The 24355-nt window shown below is 34.4% G+C and overlaps 1 protein-coding gene across 10 annotated transcripts in view; it reads right to left on the reverse strand.

Annotated features, from left to right (window-relative positions):
• Ralyl (RALY RNA binding protein like) overlaps positions 1–24355 on the reverse strand; it is a 669774-nt gene that overhangs the window by 235771 nt on the left and 409648 nt on the right. For 2 of the 10 annotated variants that reach the window (XM_036177973.1, XM_036177972.1), the window contains exon 1: positions 2812–3039. The exons of the other annotated variants lie outside the window; for them this stretch is intronic. In XM_036177973.1, coding sequence (XP_036033866.1) covers positions 2812–2848 — 37 coding nt within the window. In that variant the 5' untranslated portion in view covers positions 2849–3039. Of the gene's footprint in view, positions 1–2811; positions 3040–24355 lie in introns of those variants that run through there. 10 annotated transcript variants of the gene reach the window in all.

Below are 24355 nucleotides of genomic sequence, written 5' to 3' on the forward strand. Positions count from 1 at the left end.
TGCATTTGTTTTCCTCTAAGTTTGCATTTCTAAAGCATGTTCATTTTTTATAAAAAGTATCAATATTTCTTTCAAAAGCTCGAAAGATACTCTTTCAAGGTCATCTGAAGTTTCAGTAAGAGAGGTTACAAGTATTCTTTGTTTATACCTAACATGAGTTTTTCAAAATTTAAATTGTTGATTTTAATAAATAACCTTTTAGAAAACATGAGAAAATAGTATAAAACACAATGGTTAAAAGTCATACATAATAATCACAATTTCCCAGGCAAACTAATTTTTAAAAATAGATACTGAGTACTAGACTTCCTTAAAGTGATCTGTTTGGCTCCCCCCAAAATCAGCAGTGAAACATGCAAATATTTTCAAAAACCACTCAGCAAATCATGTATCTGAGAGCTGGTTTATATTTGTGCAGTAAGAAGTTGGCATCATTGAGGGAGTTGGGCATCACTGAGGGTGAGCACCATTGAGGGAGCACTGAGAGGGAGCATCATCGAGGGGGCATTGAAGGGTAGCACCACTGAGGGGGCTTCGAGAATGGACATTTTCCAATGGAACTGCTTCCCCGAATCAAGGAAAGAGGTGGCATAGCCACCTCTCCTCTTATGCAAAAATTACAACTAGCTAATCCAGATGCGAGTTAGGAATTGATTTAAATGTCCCACAAGGATTTTCAAATGTTTAGTGCAAATTATATTTTAAATTCTCTGTCACAAGTTTCTTGGCTCTTCCAGTTTTTCAAAGCTTCAACACAGCCATGTGCACCTTTCCCTTCCTATCACTGACTTCATTATAAGGAGGTTGTGTTATTTTACTGAGGATTTTTATGTAATTTTTGGGAAATAAAGAGGTCAATTTATGAACTATTTGGATTTAAATGAGGATCACAGGAAAACACTGTTTTCTACCCACAGTGAAATTTTGTTAAGTGTACAATTATTTCCTTAATTGGAGTACAATTGCCTTAGGAGAGTATAATGCTTTTGACATGATCAAGCACACACATAAATTATTTGAGAAAGGGAAATGGTCTGGAAGTTGGTTACATAGTGATTTAGAAACCTTCTATACTTATTGGTTGAAAAACAATCATGTACATTCTTCTCTTGCAAATACTATTTGTGCAAGATAGAAATTCATTTAAGGATTCTATTAGCTTTTATTGCTAAGCCTTATACATTTTAATTTTATTATATCCATGGTGTCTCATATTTTACATTATTAGAAAATAGAAACAGTTAATAGAGCACAGTGCAGTTAACTGATACAATTGAACATAAGAAACACCTTAGATATTTTTAAGCTACAGCATTTTAGTTCACCCTACTGTGTTCATGCCTGTGTAATTATACATCTCCTGGTTTGTCTCCTGTAATTCACAATTTCCTCCTGCTGCTTAATCGCAGACTTCAGCAAGCACATTTTAGTGGGAGAAAGACTGAGTGTGATTTTTTTCTGTGAATCGTTTATTTGCTATATGCATTAAGGCGATGATTCCCCTCAAGGGGAAAAATGAGGGGGTGTAGAAAAGATGCAGGAGGTAGGAGATGTGTTTCAAACACATGCATAATTTAGATTCATTCTTATAGGAGGAAATGACAAGGAAATTAATCATCAATATATTTGTAGACTTCACACCAATCATTTTTATGAGAAACTATAGCAGATTCCAGTATTTTATCTTGGTTATAAGAACGAGCTGAAGGAGCTGATAGCTCTAGCACTCAGAGGTTTGTGTGGCTCATGAAACTTCACTGAACGAGGACAATGTTAGTTCTACATAAACCAAATATTAAATGATGAGACACAAGAATGCATTTCTATCAGGCTTTGGATTTTTGACAGATGAATTGCTGCTGATAATTTTTCTGCTTTTTAAATAATTCCATAACATCTAAATACACTGTAATGTAGAATTAGAAAGCACAGATTTGACTAATGAATAAGTTGCCAATACCTGTGAGAATGGCAAACAGAGTCAGTGACAGGCCATTTGGAGCTCACTGGTTATTTTTACTTTCCACAACAAAAAAGATAAAGTGAGAAAGTTTTACTTACTGGAGAAAGATGTAATTGGGATGGTTTTCACGGGAAGTATATTGCTTTGCCATGAGACCGTTTTATTATCAGTCTTTGATTTTCAGCTAAATACTCAGGGTTTGGGCTCCATAATAATCTATGTTTTGGACTTAGCTTCGTTCTTTAAAGTGAGAATCTGCTCCTTTGGGAGGATTCCAGAATACCCCCTTTAACCCTTTGAAATGGTGTCCATAGTGGGCTATGTTACAAACATGATGTGTACCAAGAAGTTTGGCAGTGCATAGACTGTTAAATATTCACCTTGTCATTCACAATTAACTATCCCTCCTCCATTCTGAACTGCTTTCTTTCCCTTGAGATTTTGTAATTGAAGCTGGAGGCATGAATAGAAGTTTTACACTGGCTTCTCAAACCTTTCAATAGACTTCCAAGAAAGAAAAATCTATCACTCACAGAGACGGGAAGAGCTGTCCAGCACCCTGCATGAATGAAGGCTGCTGAGCTAGGCTGAAACTGCATTGGATCTGTTTCTCTGTTGATTTTGTAAACCTTTCCAAGGGTTACCATAGTAACAAGCAAATTATCCCCTCTCCCCTAACATCTTTCAAGCATGTAACAGGGATAAAGACAAAGGTGAGGGTTAAAAGAGCTACAGAATCTTTCTTACAACCAGCATCTGTCGGAAGGAGTCATGATTAGTCTTTAAGGAAATCAAGTATGTTTTTCTCACCACAGTCATATGAGAAAGTTGGGTCAGCATCTACTTACATCTCTGATGTCTGCGTTTGCTCCTGTACATGGTCATTCTGAAAGGGGAAATGCCGACTTTCTAAGAAGTAATTGATTTGACCACGGAGACAAAGAGACGGGTTCTGCTCCTGCTTTGCAGTGAGGCTGTTGCTGGCTGACAGAAGGTAACCAGCGATCACACAGCGAAAGCCAGGGCAATACCATTCTCGTGAAATTACAGGGAGGTGCCACTGCCTGCACCCACTCTGTCCAATGCAAATCTACCAGAAAAATATAATATTCTAACCCCCACAACCAATATTAGTTAAGTTCTCTAATAAGATGTAGACTATTAAAGTGGTGTGCTCGGAGCAAAGCTGAATTAAGAACAGATTCATGCAGTTAGCTGGAACAGTAAAGCTGAAAATTAAAGTGTGAAACATGAAGAGCCTTGTTCGATATTTTCAAATATTAAAAAAGTATCTTATGAGTTCACAGATGCCTTGGCCACTCCAAAACACTGCGATCTGTGTTTTGTTAAGAAATTCTACTTAATCGTTTCCTCCTCCACCGTCTCATGAATTTTGTGTACTTAACTATTGAAGCAGTTATCACTTGTCATGTTGTCTATTTCCCTAACCAGTGTGTACTTTGACAGCAAAGCAGAACTGCATGCTTAGCATTTGAACAAAAAAAAAAAATGAGGGGTACACAGTTGAAACTTAGGCCAAAAGAGTACCTAATTCATGCTGGGCATTCTGCTGCTCCTTACAGAAAGTTTTTCTAGAACCTTCCATCTACCTGCAACCTCATTTCAGTATCTAGTCCTTTAGTTTCACAGTATTGAGGTGAAATCTTACCTAAACATGTTTCATGATCTTCCCAGAAGGAGAGGAGGGCGCCTGAAACTTCATATGCAGTGCACTCTATGCAGAGAATAGTGTTGGGCATCCAGCTCAGGGATGTTCATGACCCAGATACTCCTGAGTTTTAGAGGCTGTAAAATCCTTCTCAAGTGATTTTTCTCCCCCTTTTGTTTCTAATAAAGGAGGGCCCACACACAACTGTGTAGCATGTCTAGATAATAATCTAGACTATGTGTTAAGTTTCCTATTCATCGGAGCAGCAGAGGTGACCATGTTCAACTGCCAAAATTCTTTTTTTTTTGTTAGAATGGGTAGTTAGAGAAAAATATATTTGTGAGCCTTAATAGATGGGTTATTTGAGTATAAAGATAATTTTATATTAGAGTACTTATTATATTTCATAATTAGAGATGTCAAGAATGTCATTCAATAGGTTTTCAATATTTTGTACAGCATCCTCTACTTTTGACTAACTGTACCCTTCAGCAAGGATGCTAGAGATCACAGTATTACATCTCCTCTCCAAGAATAGTTGTTATCTGTTCCCCTACTTGTGTATTCTTGTACTGTTTAGCATGTGTCCCATAACCTCTTCTCCTGATTAGTTTTCTCATTAATATTTAGCAATCACCTGTGATTGTGCACTCTACCTTGTTTTCAATTATCTTTTTTATTGAGATGTTTGTTTTCTTTAGCAGAGATTATCAAGAGCTCAAACTATCCAATGGTACAGAGTAGAACCTCAACAAATACTTGCATAATATATAATTTTTAAAAAATAATAAATAATTTAATAAATTATCAATGGAGTCAGAAAATAGGCAAATATATATGTGTAATGACTTTACTAATTCAAATACTTATTTTTTTCATATCTATCCTTTGTTTACTTGGCTACCTTAAATGTTCTCTGATTTGTATTAAATTATATATACTTAGAGTTGCAAAGGCATAGCTTAGCATTACTGAAACAAAGTGTTATCAAGTAGACATGACTCCTTTATAAAAGTCAGTAATTCTTTTCTTAGATACAATACCAAGTAGATGGCAGAACATAAAAACTGTTTTAATGCAGAAAAATTAGAAAATATTTTTCCAATATATAGTATATATGCATGATACAGAGAAAAAGAGAGTTAGTGGTTATTAGGTAGTGGTAGAGTAATGCTATAAGGATACAAGTGTCTGTAATTTCAGAATTACTATAGGATTATATAATAGTAAAATCATGCATTTCCTGTTTACAATATTAGTTCCTCATTTTCTATCACTAATATCAAATTGAACACTTTTTATGCAGATCACATGATTCATCTAGGTTTATCACATATGAACAGCAACTCATCCTGCTATCATCATAGCTGTTAAGGTAAATTGTCTGTCATGTATTTATCTATGACTGACACCCCTTATTAAGCAAAATTTGCACTGTCACATCATCATTGACTTTTTCAGGATACATAGAGGGATTCTATTTTATCTATCCTTTCTAATGTTATTTTCCTCACATTGGAGAATATAGTCCCTACAATCTTGAGTTTTATAGTTGAGCCTAATGCTTTAATATTGGAAGACTTTTGGCTATATGAATTGGGCATCTCAGTCATACCTGAGAAGGAAACACCATAAGCACCCACCTTAGCATACTTAGTTATAAGGGACAGGGAACAGAAAGCCAGATGGAAAATCAATCTCTCTCTCTCTCTTTCTCTCTCTCTTTCTCTCTCTCTCTCTCTCTCTCTCTCTCTCTCTCTCTCTGTCTGTGTGTGTGTTTGTGTATGCATGTGTCTGTGCATGTGCTCATATGTGTGTGTGAGAAAGAGACACACAGACACACAGGCAGAGAGAAAGCATCTTTGTGCCAAACATATACTTTTTCAAACATTAATTCTGTTCCCTATATATTATCCCATTACTATCCCAAATTTGGAGACAAGGAAACTTCCATAGCATGGTAACAAATACACTGTACATCTGACAGAGAATTTATTGGGAACTACATCTGTAAGAATTAAGTCTGAATAATACAAGTGCTGTGGATAACTTCTGGACTCTCTATTAAAGGACCCTCTGGAGATCTGGAAAGACACAAAACTCAAGGACACCATGTGTCCTGAAGATCACCACTGAGAGTGAATGCTTAACAAGAGCTGACACTGAGAAATGTCATGACTCCATCAGATGCTGAAAACTACCCTCTGAAGCATGTATTTCTATTGCCGCCTTTATAGTATGATCATCACCCCCATTCTCATGTAGTGTTTCAGTAAAGTGAGACTCAGAAGTGAAGTCTCACAGACAGCATAGTGTGCAATCCTGCTTCAAACCTCACTGATGTTCTTCAGATACAGCCAGAGGCACCATGCCTTGTAAAGGAGAAGGGTTATTTTTAGAGCTATATAGGAAATAAGTGAGAATCCACAAAAACCATCGTCAATAACAATTATTAGGTTAGGAAAATAAATGTAATAATTTGCAAAAAAAAAGGAAATACTAATAGATCAGGATTTGGGGACTTTCAAGTTTTGAGCTAAACTGATTTGATTACACTAGCAACTCTCCTTATTTCTGATAGAATGGTGATCTGCCTTCTCTCTGTATTTCAATAATGCTAGCCTATCAGCAAATCTCAAAGTCCTAACTCCTTATATGTTATAAAATATTAAACAGTGATTTTCCCCAAAGTTTTTATGAAATTCAAGACACAAGAAGTTCTAAGAATGTTATTATGATACACATTAAACTCAGTGATACTAAAATGTCAGAGACATCTTAAAACAAACATGAGAGCTGAAATGATAAAATATTATGCCACCAAGATCCTTGAGTAGGTGGCTGGCACACAACTGGTGTCCCTTAGGAACTGTTGATGGGAAAACCCAGTGAGAGTGATGTTGATTAACTCAAGCAACTTGGATCATGGACTCCCAGCATGGATTTAAAATTGGGGTTTTTCAAATTATCAGAGAACATTTCCTCTGGAAAACATTCTTCAAAACTATTTTCCTTAAGTGTTGTGAGTTATCCATATTTTAATTCTCCTCTCCTCTGTTCTTCTCTGGTTTGAACATCTGCCAACACATAACCTTGGTTTTATGACATTCTCATCCTGAAAAGACAGGGATGCTAAGGGCATATTCTCTTGCTTTTTTTCCTTATGCCAGCTGGGCCTGTGTTACCACTATTGAAATGCCTCTTTGAAAATACAGTTTATGTTAGCTATTGAGACCAAGTCTATATCTATTCCAAGTGACGACCCAGTGACTTCCAACTGCTGCATTAGATTCAACCCACCTTTTTAAGAATGGAAATACATGAAAATACCTTCATCCTTCCACAGATATACATATATATATATATATAAAGTTACTCGAAATCTTGCCAAAATATCCTGGTATTGGACCCACATCTATTCATGGGAAATCAACTTTTCTGATGGTTGATAATATAAAGCTAAACTAAATATCCAATAGCTATCAATTTAAGATCAATTTCTTTTAATTTCATCTAGAACCTCAATTTCTTTTCTATGCTAAGTTAATCATTGTTTTTGTTTTTAAGGGAGGGAATGTAAAACTATCTCAAGTTCATTTGAAATTTTCATTTGTAATAATGGCTCTTACAATACTAATTCTCAGAAGAATGCCTTTTACCCCTGGCTGGTTGAAGTGAAATAAGAAAACAAATCAAGTCTCTACTCCTTGGTTGTTTTTTATTAAAATTTTTAAGTACATCTGGAAAAGGCTTCCTTTTGTTTTTAGAAAAACATAATTGGATTTTATGAAGTCTTTATTTACTTCTTTGGACTTTCTCCAGTTTCTTGTACTCTAACATCAAAGAAGTCTTTGAAATCATTAAGCTTTTGAAGTATTTAATTCTTACAAATATTAAACCATGCTAAATTGTGTCTCTTTTACAACTCATCACGCAATCGATTTTACTTCCAGTGACTCTCCTTAGCGGCAGTGTCTCTGGAGCCTCTCCCTTGTCTCGGCTTCCCTTTCTTTTGTATGCTTCCCGTGCAATCACATTTAAGCTTCATCTTTTTTTTAAGCTTATATTAAATTATCCAGACTCAGATGCATCATTTTCCATTTATAATTGTATTAATTTGCAGCACTTGAGGAGGAGTAAAATTTCTCTTCTCACTTCATCCTTTGGATACACCCACATACTTAATAACATACAATAATTTGAAGAAAATAATATATATATATGAATATGTTATAGAATTTATTAAAGAGTATTATTAAAATGTGAACTAAATTAGTTTTGTTTGCATAAAATTTACTTCCTCTAAATGTACTTTTAAGAAGTGATGGTTTACTTAGACAATAAAGGTGTAAAGTAATACTAGATTCAAAGAAGCACAAGTCCCTTTAGGGTGATGAGCCCATTAAAGTGCTATTTCTTGTAATGAATTAACTCACTATGGTGAGATGGTGGTGAATGTCTTTAATTCCAGCACTCAGGAGACAGATACAGGTGGATCTCTGAATCTGAGGCCAGTCTTGTCTATAAAGTGAGTTCCAGGACAGCCAGGGCAAACAGAGAAACCTTGTCTCAGAAAAACAAAAGAGAACTGGATTAAGTGGTAAACATGAAAACAATAATGACATCTGTTGCTGGTGTATATTTCTAATTATTTTCTAGTTTTGTGACTTCCTATTCAAGTAATATTTTGAAATCTAATGTTCATGGTGATGGTATTTGGGATGAGAATTTGCGGGAGGTGATTAAATTATGAAGGCAGCTTTGTAAATGGGGCCTGTGCCCTTGTTAGAAATACTTAGAGAAACCCTTCCCTTTAGACACAAAGATATTATCTTTCTTGGTCCTTCAACATGGTGCTGAATTGTCCAAGGGCCTGGTCTTGTACTTAAAAGCCTCGGGAGTTCTGGTTAATATATTTCTACTGGACTAAATCAAGCAGCTTGCTACATTTGGCTTTAGCAGTTTACATAGTCTAGAAGATGGTGTGGAGGAATCCATATTACATTCTCTACTCCTAAGCTTTTGATTTTGTGTGTTGAGATAAAGGGACTGTGCTGTGTTTACAGAGGAAATAAAAACAGATTCTGTTGTTGTATTATTTTCTGTGACTATGAAAATTTTGGGCTACATTTTGATATCAGAGCTTGTAAAATGAGATGTGTATACTTTTTATCCTTCTACTAATATCATCAGTCTGTCTGAACACCTATTCATCTATTTGTCCAACCACCCATCATCTGTCTGTACATCCTTCACCCTACATTAAAAGATATAGAGTTGTTGAGTGCTATGGAGCTACACTAGCAATACACAAAAAAAGTCCTGTCTGCTTGTGGAGTAAGTGCTGCTCCAGTGGTCAGCTAATTGGAGAAGATCTGAACAGGATATGCAGAATTAGAACAACAGTGCTGGCCAGCAAAGAGCACATGAGGAGCAGGAAGGCCAACCTCCATGGAGACATAAATGCTAACTAAACTTTTACACAATTACTCATTTCCTAGAGTGTTTCCTTCTATTTTCTGTGTTTTTAGGTAATTTCTTCCTTCATGCTTATGTGCACTTTCTCCTTTCAGGGTTGAACATGATCATCATTTAACTTCCTATTATTTTAATTGTTTTTGCCCTGTCTTACATTTTATCTACTCTCAACTTTTCCCATCTCTTGGTTCAAAAGTCTGCAAATTGAACATATTGTTTGTTGATAAATTACATTTGAAAAAGAAATTGTATTTGTAACAAAAGTGCATAAAATATATTCCTTTAAAAACTTAGTGCTTTTATTTATTAGTGTGTGGGATTTGTACTATTGTGCACATGTGGAGGTCAGAGGACAACTTGTAAAAGTTTGGTCTTTCCTTCTACCATGTGGATTACAAAGATCAAGTTCAAGTCTTCAGGCTTGGTAGAAGGCACCTTTCCTTGTGGAGAAGCTTCCTTGCTAGTCCCAGATGTTATTCTTGTCATTAATTTTACACATATAACATTTCAGTTTTTTAAATAAAAATCATATTATAATAGATATTGTAGGTTATATGGAGGAGATTTCAAGCATACAGGAAAACAAGTATACACATATGTAAATATTTTGCCATTTTTGTGTGCGAAATTTGAGTGTCAATGATTGGTATACACAGGGAGACCTAAATCCAATCCCCTCTGGAAACAAAGGGATTTGTTCAGGTAAAATTTCTGTTTGTTGTGTATGTGCAATGTGTGGGAGTAATTTACTTCAAGTTTTTATTTTATAAATGAGGGAACAAATATATGGTGGATGCACTATGGGATTTAGCATTTGTCTGTATAAAGCTTTAAAAGGTATACTTCATCATGGTTCTGATCACATGCTACAATTTTCTGTCATCATCCTTAGAACCCACCAATATAAGCTCTATAATGTAAGATCTGGATTAAGTACATATGATATACTTTAATTAAAAATGGTTCACTGATTGGTTTTAGAATTATAATGGAATCACAATTGGGGAGTATTTACATTTTCTCAAAAATTTTATTTCTATTATATTAATCTGAAATAGCTAAGTGGGGTAGAGACTCATCATGACATTTACAGACAATAGGACTGACAGTCAAGTGTCAAGATCACAGAACTGGTAAGTTTCTGAACCACAGAAGCCATACCCCACCCATAAAATAATTTCCCTATGTACTGAAAAAATAATGCTGATGAAACCAAATTCAGAATGGGGGAAAGAAAATACTACCAAATATTTTACTTTAGATAAAATTATTGAAGGCTAATTTATTTTATTTCAAAACTTGGGAAAATGATCTATTGGTTGTTAATATGGAGCATATTCTAACAATCACCTAACCCCATATTCCAAGTGGATCTTAGCAGTTCACATTGGTAAAATTAATTGTAGAATTCTTGTCAACCAATACATAAATCCTATTGAAATTATGTAATTAAATTAATATTCTTAAGGAATAAGTATCATACCAGTTAGGAAATGCAGACAAAATTTCCTATTAGAAGGAAATAAAACAAGGTCTGAAAGTTTCATGCATATACATAGACATGCAGATGAGCATATCATTTTAAAAACAATGGGTTGGGAATTAAGAAACCCCATTCATGGCTCAAAACCTAACAAACCTACTCAGTTATGAAGCCTATGAATTATGTCAAGGACAACATGCTAAAATAGCTCTAAGTGTTCAGTAGTGGCACACACGCCTTGGCAGTAACTGACAGTATCTCTTTTGATAGACTGAAACCTGCTCAGCAAGAGGGAAGGCATGCCTACTACTGGAAACCTATCCAACTACAAAGGGATAGTAAAGTCATGGAACTTTAAAAGCTACAACCACCACTTACTAAAGCAGCACAATCACTAACTACATTCTGAATATCTGCCTTTATAGCCACAAGTAAGTGCAGTATTGACTTTTCAGCACTGACACTTCAGTTTGCAGCAGGTGGAAATCATCACAGACAACCACAACCAATCAGAATACAGAGTTGTGGAATCCAGTCCCAATGGATACATTTACAAAACAACTCTTGCACTTAAGGCTCAGGGAACATCTCAGAAGAAAGGGTAAAGGCCTGTAACAGACAGTGGACAGGAGAGTTTGCCTTGAGAGTGTGTCTCCTAGGAATATCAGAAGATAGATCCATAAAATCTTACCAACATGACTGTTTAAACATGAGCTGAAAAATGACAAAAGCAATAAACACGCTAAAGTGGACATGAGAAGTACAAAGAGGCCCCAACCCTACACACAGACTGCAGGAAACCAAGCAATGCTGAGAATGGGAGAAAGTCTCTGGAGAAGAGCATACCGATTGGTTATCCAATGACAAATGGTCAGCTCTAAACACATTATACAGTTAACACCATACAGGCTTCTAGGTAATTAGGAACATATATTCTAAATACAGAATATATATAAGTATATATAATATATATATATGTCATCAATTTAAAAAAAGATACCATGTGTTTAAAAGAGCAAGGAAGAGTATACAGAAGGGATTGAAGGAGGGAAAGCACGGGTGGAAATAATACAATTATATTATAATGTCAAAAATAAATGAAATAAAGCCGGGCAGTGGTGGCGCACGCCTATAATCTCAGCACACGGGAGGCAGAGGCAGGCGGATCTCTGTGAGTACAAGGCCAGCATGGTCTACAGAGCTAGTCCAGAACAGGCTCCAAAGCTACAGAGAAACCCTGTCTCAAAAAACAAACAAACAAACAAACAAACAAACAATAAATAAATAATAAAAATTTAAATGTCAGGATCAATTACAATGTATGTTATTCTATACGGATTAGGAATATTTGGCAGTTTTATACATTTTTGTAATGAGCTGGATTCCTTTTTACCCCTAAATAACTTCTCTCACCCCTTAACTTTCCTGTTGGAACACTTCTTTTCAACAATGTGCCTACCACTTTTTATGTCTTCTTTTTCTGTGTGGCTCACTGGGTTTAACAGGAGTTCCTCACCTAAAAGTGGGTGTGGAAAGTTGGTTGGAGAAAGGGCTACTGACTAGTGTCAACAGAACTGAAGGCAAATGGCATGCCTCCACTACGGAGCATTAACTGCAAACAATGCCTCAAGGAGGGGTTTTTAATGATGCCAGCTAAATATCAACTTCTATGTATATGTCATATTAAATATACTTTAGTCTCTGTCTCTATGCTAATGTTAAAATGTTATCCACAAATTCCAAACATTTTCAATGTGTATATTAATTGATTTGGCCTGTCTATAAAAGGAGTCTGCATAACAACCCTCTCTTCAAGCTCCTTTTGTATTCATATTTAGTTATAACTATCACACTGATGAGCTACCTCAGCCTGCTGGATTGCATATAACAAATGTCCAGGGATAATTTGGCATTACACACTCCAAGTGTAATTTAGGAATCTTTCTCCAATTTTCATTTGTGTGGAGTTTTTTTTTTTTTTTTTTGTTTTTTTCTGTTTGCTAAGGAGCTCAGAACAACCTGGACATTCTTTGACCTCACACATGTGCTTCAAAGACAAGTATTTGAATAAACTCTGCATTTGCCATTACCAGCACAGCAGTATGTGAGCAGTAAATATGTAAATGCAATTCAAGATTCTCTTACCATTTTAAAACCAATTTTAGTTATTTACTTAAATGCACTTTATACAGGAAAAAGAACTATGAGAAGAAAAAAAGACTGAAATTTTATTTTCAAAACTAGTTTAGTGAAAACTAAATTTAAGTTTTCTTTAAATAACATTCTTGGAGATTTTGGAAAGCTACCCAAAGTGCATAGTAAATATTAAATGAGTCATTAGATTACTCCCACAACATGAACAAAAATAAAACATGTGACAAAGTGATAATTCAATTAAAAATGAATTTCTATTTCTAAGACTGTTTAAAGTCATTTTTTGTAAGAAAATAATATAGCAAAAAAACAAACAAACAAACAAACAAACCAAGATTTCCGCTTGTACCTATGTGACCTTGACTGAATGAAATGTATTTATGTTGATATTTAATTGGGTTGATGTCATATCTACTCCAGTACCATAAACACTGGGGTAATATTTTATTTGTGTTGAAATGTGGTGATATTTTGTTTGTGCATTAATAAATAAAGCTTGCCTGGAGATCAGAGGGAAAAGGCCAGCCATTTTAAGTAAAGAAAGAAGTCAGGCAGTGGTAGCACACAGCCTTAATCCTATCACTTAGCAGACAGGATCTCTGTATACAAGGCCACACTAGGGAAAAGAGCCTACCATAGAGACCTAGGGGTCTATACAGACAGTCAGTGACAGAGCTGTGTAGGAAGAGGAAGTGAGGTGGCTGGGCTAAGAGAACCAATGAGAGGGCAGAAAAGCAAGGCATACAGAGCCCAGGTAAACAGAGAGTAACTCGCATTTGGAAGCTGCAGAGTTGGTGAGGTAAGGGTGACTAAAGGGTTGACTGGTGGCTTACTCTGTTCTAAGGCTTTAACCCAAATTTCTGGCTCCATGTTTTATATTTAATAAGATCATTTAGAAATCTGTCTACAAAACACCTTGTTCCTACCTGACTGAGACTTACCTAAATCTAATAAATTTCATAAATGTTTATGAAATTTAGAATTATATATAAGATATCCCTTGAAACTGAATAAACTTTAATTATGTTTATGTATTCAAATTTGTGCACTTAAATCATGCCATCTAGTTAATGTAATCCTGATCAAAAGCAGAGATGATTGTTCATGTGGACTTTTGTTTTCATGAAGAATACAGATACTAATCAATGATGACATGAATGAATATATTCTGTATAATCACAAATAGGTTCTATGGAAGTAGTTTTTTGTCTTGTAAGAATCTCAATTTATAGCCCTTGAGATAAGGGGTTTCCTCATCTCTAAAACAGAATAGAAGAGTGGAATAGAGATCAGAATGAAACCACAGCTGGCCAGAATTGTTAGTAAGAAGGGTGATAAGTTGTTATGGATACAGTTGCAGACTGAGGGAAGATGTTGGAACAAGAAAAGCATGATAAGACATAATCTGTATCCAACAACTAATGTTGACATTTGTTTCTGATATATGTTATTTCTGTTATCAGTTATCATTATCCTAACAATTGCTTCTCTCTCTCTCTCTCTCTCTCTCTCTCTCTCTCTCTCTCTCTCTCTCTCTTTATTTTGTGTGTGTGTGTGGGGTGTCAAGGTAGGGTTCCTCTGTATAGGTTTGGAGCTTATCCTGGAACTCTCTCTGTGTATCAGATTGGCCTCAAACTCACAGAGATCCTTCTCCCTCTGTCTCCCAAATGCTGGGATTAAAGGCATGGGTCACCACTGCCTGGCTGTTCATTACTTTGTAAGAGAGTAATAATTAGTAAATAGGACCTTATACCCCCATTAGTCCATGCAGCAGCTCACTATACACTGCACCAGATACAAAAGGACAAAGATCATATCCTGGAGAAGCTAAACTGAAACTTATTTTGCAATAGGTGTTACATGAATCTCTATATATCTATAGAGAGTGTTTTACTGAAACTCTATATTTGATATCTATATCTAGATAAAAAGGAGTATGGCTTATCCCATACTCTAACACGGCAAATAGTGGTTCTACTGCAGAGGTGGCAGTCAGTGGTGAAAGAAGACCCAATGATCTGTTAATGGATATGCCACAGGCGTCATTTCCATGTAGTCCACTGACACAACATTTGGCATATTTTAGAAGCAGCTATATAAATCGTTTTTTCCTTAGAAGCTATTATAGAAATGTAAGCCAAGTGGTAATATGCTAGCTGGTGACTGTGTCATGAATAAAATAGTGACAGTTGTCCAATACAGTGGAAAAGCTGAACAAAATAAACAGCAAAAATGTACTAAGTCCTAACATGCTACAGATAAATAGTGAATAACAACTATAATTGTAAAATTAGACTTACAAAGTATTTATAAGAATATCAAGTCAGGAGATTTTGGGAAATCTTGATTCTACTTGATTTTTCTCGCTGTAAACTCCACTACTCTTTTCTGCCATATTCATTACTTACTTGTCAAATTTATATGTATACATCAAATACCTGGGCAAATTTCCAATGTCAAGTTAGGCAGTTGCTCAAAATCTGGCTATTTATATCTCAGGTTCTAGAGGTAATACATTCACTTATTTGAATCCAGATCTTCTCTTCTGTGATCTGGCCTTGTCTGCCTCAGTTTCACACCACTTTACCCCACAGATAATGTTTTTTCTTCTACTACATACTTATAGATAGTTTGAGTACTAATTTAAATAATATATTAAAAGTACTGAGAACAATGCATAGAATGTGCATTCTCTGTTGTCACTAAGATTGTTCCAATATCTTTTCATAAACTATAACAGATCCAATACTTCAAAAAAATATATTTATTTTACTATTTCTGGCAGAAATAAAACACACTACTACAAACATCATATATTAGTGAGTTTGAAGTAATTTTAGGTAGACTTTTTAAAATTATACACACACACATAGTGTCATTAGAAAACAAAATCTTCTTTTGATATTTAATTACATTTAATTACATAATATTTCTTTTTCTTGCTTACTTGCTCTGAATAAGAATTCCAAATATAAGAATTCCAGTACCTACTAGATTGCATTTAAATGATAATAATATATTTCTTTAACTTGCTCCTCATCTAAAAGAAAAACCTACATGCTTCCACTTTGTATAACACTGTCATATGATCTTTTTTTATTCACTCATATATTATACTCTGACCACAGATTTACCTCCCTCCACTCCTCCCAACGCCTACCTCCCCACCTCTCTTATCCCCCAGTTCCACTCCTCTGTTTCCCTTCAGAAAAGTGCATGCTTCCCAGGGATATCAACTGAACATGGCATAGCAAGTTACAATAAGATGAAGTATTTACCCTCATATTAAGGCAGGACAAGGTAACTCAGGAGAAGGCAAAGGGTCCCAGGAGCAGGCAAAAGAATCAGCAACAACCCCCACTCCCACTGCTAATTGTCTTGCAAGAATACAAAGCTATACAACTATAGCATATATGTAGAGGGCTAATCTCAGACCCCTACAGGCTCCTTGATGGTTGTTTCAGTCTCTGTGAGCCCCTATGAGTACTGCTTAGTTGATTCAATGGGCCAGTATTCCTCATATTGGGTTGCCTTTCCCAGCCTTAATACAAGGGTAGGAGCTTAGTCCTACCTCAACTTGATATGTCATGATTTGAGAGATTCATGGGGGGCCTGACCCTTTCTTAATGGGCACAGAGGAGGAGTGGTTGGGAGGAAAAGGAAAAAGGGATAGGGAATGGGAAGAGAGGAAAGGAGACGGTGGTCCAGATGTAAAGTAAATGAATAAATTTGATTAATAACAAACAAAAGTGTATCAAAGAGTTCAACATAAAACCAGATACACTGAACCTGATAGAACAGCAAGTAGGGAATAGCCTTGAACTCATAAGGCACAGGAAAGTTCTTTCTGAATAGAACAATGTTAGCATACATACTAAGATCAATAATTAATAAATGGGACCTTATTGAACTGAGAAGCTTCAGAATGGCAAAGAACATCAACATTAGGACCAAGTGGCAGCCTCCAAAATGGGAAAAGATTTTTACCAACCCTACACTCAATAGAGGGATAATATCCAAAATATATAAAGAACCTAAGAAACTATATATCAAGAAAATAAATAACCCAATTAAAAAATGGTTTACAAATCTAAACAGAGAATTCCCAATAGTGGAAACTCAAGTGCTTGAGAAATACTGAAATAAATGATCAACATCCTTAGCCATCTGGCTACCTTGAGATTTCATCTTACACATGTCAGAATGGCTAAGACCAGTAGAACAAGTGTCAGATCATGCTGGCGAGGATGAGGACACTCATACAGTGCTGGTGGTAGTGCAAACCCATACAGCCACTTTGGAAATAAGTGTATCAGTTCATCAGGAATATGGGAATCATCCTACCTCAAGTTCCTGGATACCACACTTAGGCATATACCCATATTCATCCTATCACAGAAACACTTACTTAACCATGTTCATTATGGCTTTATTCATAACAAACAGAAATTGGAAACAACCCAGATGTCCCTCAACAGAAGAATGGTTAAGGAAATGTAGTATATTTGTACAATGGGGTATTACTTAGCTGTCAAATATGAGATCATGAAATTTGCATTCTAATGGATGGAAATAGAAAAATATCATCCTGGTTGAGGTATTCTGGACCCAGAAAGATTAATTTTGTCATTGCTTTATTCAGTTACCATCAGAGAAACTTCCTCCTGCAGCATTTAGTAACAAATATAAAGACCTGAAGCCAGCTGTCTGTCCTAATGGGGATATCTCCATCAGATACCTCTTCTCACAGCTCAGGGAATCCCAACAACAGGTGACAGAAAGTGTTTAAGCCCCAAAGGGGATAGAGCACACCAAGAGAACAAGACCCTCTACATCATCATAAGCAAAGTTCATATGAACTCACAGAGACTGAAGCAGCATGTGTCTGCACCTGGTCCTCAGAATACATATTATGGCTTCCAGTTTAGTGTTTTATGGGATTTCTGTGTGTGCTAATAAGTGAGTTTTTGATTCTTGTGCCTTCTCTTGGGCTCTTTTCCTTCTGTTGGTTTGTTTTGAACAAACTGAAATGATAGTTTTGTTTTAACTTAATATATTTTATTTTGTAATATTTCAGAAGAATGAGTGAATGAGTGAATGGAAATCTAGCCTTTAGGGTAAAGATTAACAACTGAAGTGTCACTTATTCCAACTGGAAGGGGAAAAATCAGTTTTCTCCAGTGGAGTGACTCTGGAACATCATCCAATCCAGGACAGACCTCATGTACAGCAGTTTTCCAACTCATAATGGACTCTACAATTTTTGTGTGCATTTATTTTGTTACAGTTTTATGGTTTTAATTTTATTTTCTTGGGTTTTTTTGTAATTGGGTTTTTGTTTGTTTTATGAGAAAGAACTTAAAATTGGGTGGGCAGGAAGGGGAAGATCTTAAAGAACTTGAGGAGGTGAAGAATATGATCCAAATTTATTTCAATTTTTAAAAGGTTTTACATAACGAAAATATAATAAATAAGTAAATAGATGTGAAAAAGGAAGAAAAAAGAAATATGAGTTTTGCTTGCTTAATATGATGAATCACATTGGTTGATTTGTGTTATTGACACATTCTTGCCTCCTAGTGCTATTTGGGCATGGCTAACAATTCATTTTATTCAATTTGCTTGTATTTTGCTACTCATTTTGTTTGCATTTATGTATATGAAGGTTTAGACCTGTGCATTATTTTTCTTTTATATTGAGCTTGGTTTGGGCTCCAGGGTAATAGTGACCTCATAAGATAAGGCTTTTCAATTATTTATTTGCTGTCATATGTTCAATAACTAGTTCAATGCTTGAGATATACAACTTGATCTTCAGATATTTAGGAAAGGAATTAAAATATTAGTTTTCCATTGTTGATTTAACAACTTATCACAATATTAGGGGCATAAAATTACAAAAACCATTGTTATAATCCTGGAGTTAGAAATGTCAAATAATTTATTGGTTAGTTTACACTCTATTTGAAATAAATATTTATGCACACACATATGTGTGTAACTGTTCCTGAGTATATGTTTGCACAGCATGTGCATAAAGATACAAATGAAAACGCAGAGAGTGCATAGGACACAATGAAACTGGAGTTAGAGGCTGTTGTGGGCTTCCCTGTGTGAGTACTGAAACCAATGCAAAGTCCTTCATAAGAGCAGCGACTGTTCTTAATGACTGAGCTCCCTCCAGGCCCTTAGTGTAGACTCTTTTAAAAAAGTTTAATGAAGAATCTGCTAGTCTTTTCCAAATTCTGCAGGAGGTCCACCATTTTTGTCTCATGAACCCTCCTCCAGTTTCAAAGTGAATCACTCCAACCACTGAATATATTGGCATTATAATTTTCTTTGCTTTGGCATTCTGTATTTCCATAGTAAAAATTCTTGTGATTGCACTAGCCCACCTAGACAATCCAAGATAATTTCTATCTGAAAAATTCCATTTTTCCAAATAAGATAGAATTTGTATAGGGAATAAGCACTAAGATATATGAATGCTTAATATGTTGCGATTCTGTCTTTCACAGTGTATACTCTAGTTTCCAAATTTCCAATGTCACATTTATGATATACAAAATAAATGTCTTACCTTATTAAACTATGAAAGTATAGATTCAAAGTCATGATCTCACCTTATCTCACTAACTATAATGTGTATTCTATCACCTCAAATGTCTAAATCAAGCATAGGTGGGACTCTGAGTGTAGCCAATTCTGGGCTAAATTTCTTTCCATGTGTGAATCTGTAAAACGAGAAGACAAGTCTGTTCTGAAAGTGACATTAATGATGAAGCAGGAATGGAATAAAAATTACAGATATCATCATGTCCTAGAAGAAAGCTGGAGTCATAAAATATGTATGGGAAAACTCCATTAGATTTGAAATCCTGGGAACAACCCTTTGTGACATTTCGCTGCTCAGGTTCTATCTATCATTAAGTGATACAGAACAGTATTGAATCATTTCCTTGGACTAATGGACTCCAAGGCAATGAATTCAATGGATTAAATAGAGTAAAAATAAGTTGTGCAAATCAATTTCTCCTCAGAAATTATTTTACAAATTTTGTTTTGGGTTGTACAGGTCAGGGGTATAGGATGGTAAGCTATGCACAAGAACAGAGTTTAAGAGCAAGCATATTTTCACACACTTGAACACTCACACACATGCATGCAAACAGTTTATAATTTTACTTGGGAAGAGGATGACTGAATACATCACCTAAAGTCCAGAACTTAATGTCCAAGACTTCTGTGTATACTACTGGATTACTATATATTGAAGTGTAACACAAAGAAATGCAGTGAAGATACCTATAGAGCCTGACACATTTTAAAGTGAGAATACTACATGGTTAGTATAAACATCAGGAAATTTTCCTTTCCTTGCTTTTCAAACTCAGAGAATTTAAATTAGAAATATCATGCAGAATTGCTATGTTACTCTTAATGAAATTCATCAATGAAGAATCATACCTACATACTGTAAGATTTTATGAAAGTCAGATATACTGTTGTGTTCAACAATATTCTGTTCATTTTCAGACTTATTTTGTATCTGATTGTATCAATAAATTAAAACTCATTTTTCAATTCTATTGTGGATAGAACTTTGTTTTATAGTTCAGAATTATTACAAATGGAACTATCATAATTAAATTTGTATATTTGCCATATTTCATATATATACATATATGATGTATTTATTTCTGTATTCAACTTTCAGTATTCTTATATCTAGTGATTTATCATTGCTTTTAAATAAGTTACAATATTTAGGTTTCTTAAGTCCATTTACCTTTTTCATGGTATTTTAAAAATATTTTTAGTATTTGTATTTTCATACTAAATTATAGAATAAAATTATCATTTTTAAAAAGGTCATTGGTAATTTTAGGATTGGGGTAGCTTTATAGATTAATTTGTTGATAAATGACAACTATGGTCTTCACATCTTTACATAGATTTTGAAAATGTCTGGATATTTCTCACATCTTTTATTAGTTTTATTCTGAAAATGGAATTGAATAATTCCACTATTCATGGTCTTCTTCTCAAGTGGCTTTTTCTTTATTTCTGTTGCTATCACTGGCATAAGGGGAAATATTTTATGTATTGACTCTTTGGGATGACTAATCTACTGGTAATTACTTCAATTTCAAACAGACTACATTGCTTTAGATTTTCTGTATGTACAATCAAGCAGTCCAGAAACAAGGCTGTTTTTGTCCTTACTGTAGTGACTTTGTCCTGTGGAATGATGAGCATGAACAGCTTGTTCTAGCCCTGATTTCAGGGAAAAAATAATGCAATAATTATTAACTAAATATTATTATGTTAGTGTATATATATTTTTTATTTCCAGAAACTTCTTGTTCCATTAAAGATATTCTCTTCAATTCTAGTTTTCCAAGAGTTGTTTTTTTTTTTTTTAAATCCTGAATGGATATTGAATTATGTCAGATGTAGTTACTGCATCTCCTGATGCGTACTTTTTTCTGATTTATCGTAAAATATTTTGGTTCATTTTAAAATGTTTCATCAGATATGCCTTTCTGGAATAAATCCCTATGTGATCCTGATGTTGTATTCTTTTTATGAAAAATTGCATTTGATTTGCTAACATTTTTCTCTTCTTTGGCATTCTTGGGTCTACTCCGGCAAGAAAACGTGAGCTATATCTTCTCACTGAGTGATTTTGTACTATGTATTTTGTGTCTGCTTTAACTATGATCACACTATCACTTTCCTGCTTTTTTGCTCCAGGCCCATGACACATGTTCTCCTATATGTTTACACAGCACCTTAAACAGGTTTCGCCACGTCTACATGAGATTAAGGATGCTCAGCAACTGTAGCTTTGCAGGCAGTCAGTGATCTTTCTTAAATATAAAGAGGCTGTTCTATATTTTTTGGAAATATAATCAGATAATAATCGGAGGTCTCAGACTTTAATTTTTAATTGTATTATATCCTTCCTCAATTATCACTTCAGCTACTTAATTAGGAAAACAATCTGTTGTTACTGAAATGCACAGCTTAATTATGTTCCAGCAAGATTTAGAAAGGTGAAACATAACCTTTGTTTTCAATTAACCATAGACAGTGAGAGCGTCCCAGATTCAACCTCAAGAGAGTTGTGTGGAGAAAAGTAATACTCCTTATAATCCTGAATGTCATCCTTTATACACAGCAGAAACCAGAATCCCTTCGGCTCTCCTCCAGTAGCAGTTCATCACATAACCATTTATCATTTCTCGGTCTCTTATAAAGCTATCCTGACAAACACTACAAAATGTTTGTACTCCAATAAAAGTGAAGAAAGTAATTTTCACTTTTGGTTTAATAAATACCAGCCTTGTGGAAATTCTCCAAACTGTGCTGTGACTTCCCTGTAAAATATTGTAATGGTAAAATGCTGACCAAGTCTGGATTTCTTTTCCTTTTGACATCAAAAATCACTCCTACACAGAAAAGAAAATTTAACAATCATACTATTTTAAAGCATTTATCATATTTTTCTCAGTACATTAATATATCTCTGACTTTGTTTCAGTGATATATATTTACATATATGTACACACACATATATAATTATATATATACATATGCATACATATATAATTATATGAAACAACAGATACTGTCTCCAATATCCTGGTTCTCAAGAGTCATCTTTAAAACTTACTGTGTTCTCCTAATTTTTCTAAATTAGTTCTAACTATATAACATTACTGGACTTAAATAATGATTCCTACTGTTTGTTATTTGTGTGTGAGGAAGGCAAATAATCTTTAAATAGAATGATTATTGTTTTTATTAGGAACTTTCATCTCTTGTTTTTATTTTATCATATTATTAAGGAAATACTTAAATGAAAATTTTTATGTATGCTGTCCAATCTGGTGTTTTGATACAAATATACACCATGAAATGAATTTAACAATCAAACTAACATTTCATCTCCTTATACATTTCATTGCACACACACACACACACACACACACACACACACACACACACACACACGGTCATGCAACGTTGTCTTTATTCTCTTATCATGTGATGAAGACAAAACAATAAAATAATATCTTTTCTGCTAATTCTGGATGATCTAGAAAATGCAAAAATCACTCTGATGTATTGATTTCATTTTCATGCAATAAATGCAGTTGTAGAATTAGAGTTTACAATTTTGCACGGTAGATTTTTTTTTTTAGGCATCTCCACGATATTTTCCATAATGTTTGTGCCAATTAACACTAGGTAAAGGGATCCTTTTTTTCCACATGTGCATCAATATTTTTGTTGTCTCTCTCATAACATTTATTCCAACATGACAGTTAATAAAATAAAATATATTTGAACATGTACCTTTTTTCTTCTGGGAAAATCATTCCAAATTATTTTGAGGAATCCATTGAGTTTCTTAATCAGATTGTTTCCTCTCTGTTTGTTAATTTTTTATCATATGCATTTTGAAATCACATGATTTCATTATCAGACAGCTTGGCAATATTTTCTCCAATTCAACAGGCTATCTTTTTGTGCCATTAGTTGGGCTTGTTTGCTGAACAGAAGAATTCTATTTTCTTAGTCTCCATCATTTTTTCTTTGTTGCTGGGCTTTTAGATTGACAGCTAGAAATATCAATGCCCAAAGTAATGTTAAAATTGTTTTGAAAGGTTTAGGCCATGTGCTTAAGTCTTTATTAATTTGAGGGGATCTTTATATACAGGGTTATATATGGTTCCTGTTTTTCCTACATGTGAATATGTGTATTTCCTATTTGTTTAAATTGTTCTTTCCTGTGTGTTATAGCATATATTAATTAATCACATTGTGTTCTGTTCCTTTCAACGACATGTCTCCTTTTATAGATTGTCCTTTTATTTTTATTGATATAGTTCAGTGGTACATTTATAAAAAACATTTTGTTGTTGTAATACCATTTGTTTTTAGCTACATATTATTTATTTATCACCAAACATGGCTTGATATAGGTTTCCAACATTAGTTTTTGTGTTTATAAATGTTACATCTGTAACAATGAAAACTAATAGTTTTCAGATTTCCTTTTATATATATGCCTCCTAAAACAAATAAAAAAGACACAAGAAACAAATTCTCACCATTAATGAGTTGTAATTATACAAAGGAGTGTAACATACATATTTTAGTATAAATTTAAATCCTCATCTATCTCTCTTTATATATACACATTTGTATGTATGTATGTATGTGTATGTGTATATGTATGTGTGTAATGGGGACTATATACATTAAACATATAATATACATATATTATTTCTATATAGAGATATAGATAGAGATTACCAATGGAAGTATCATGATCAATGTGAATTTATTATCATTCTCTTATTGTTTTCATCAGTGGAATACTGAAGGTGTTAACTGAGTGAAAATGTAGATGAGGTGATGGAAAATGAAAATTAGAATCAGAAGATGTATGTCCTCAGCTAATAGTACACAATGACTTTTCTGTCTGTGCAATTTCTGTTCTCATAGGAGGTAGGTGGAAAGTTTCTAATGTCCAGAGCAATAAAAGGTAACAAAATTTTTTGTGGAAAATACATGAACTTTAGAACACTTCTGT

The sequence above is a fragment of the Onychomys torridus genome, chromosome 2 (assembly GCF_903995425.1).
Source record: "Onychomys torridus chromosome 2, mOncTor1.1, whole genome shotgun sequence".
In the NCBI taxonomy this organism is placed as follows: Eukaryota; Metazoa; Chordata; class Mammalia; order Rodentia; family Cricetidae; genus Onychomys; species Onychomys torridus.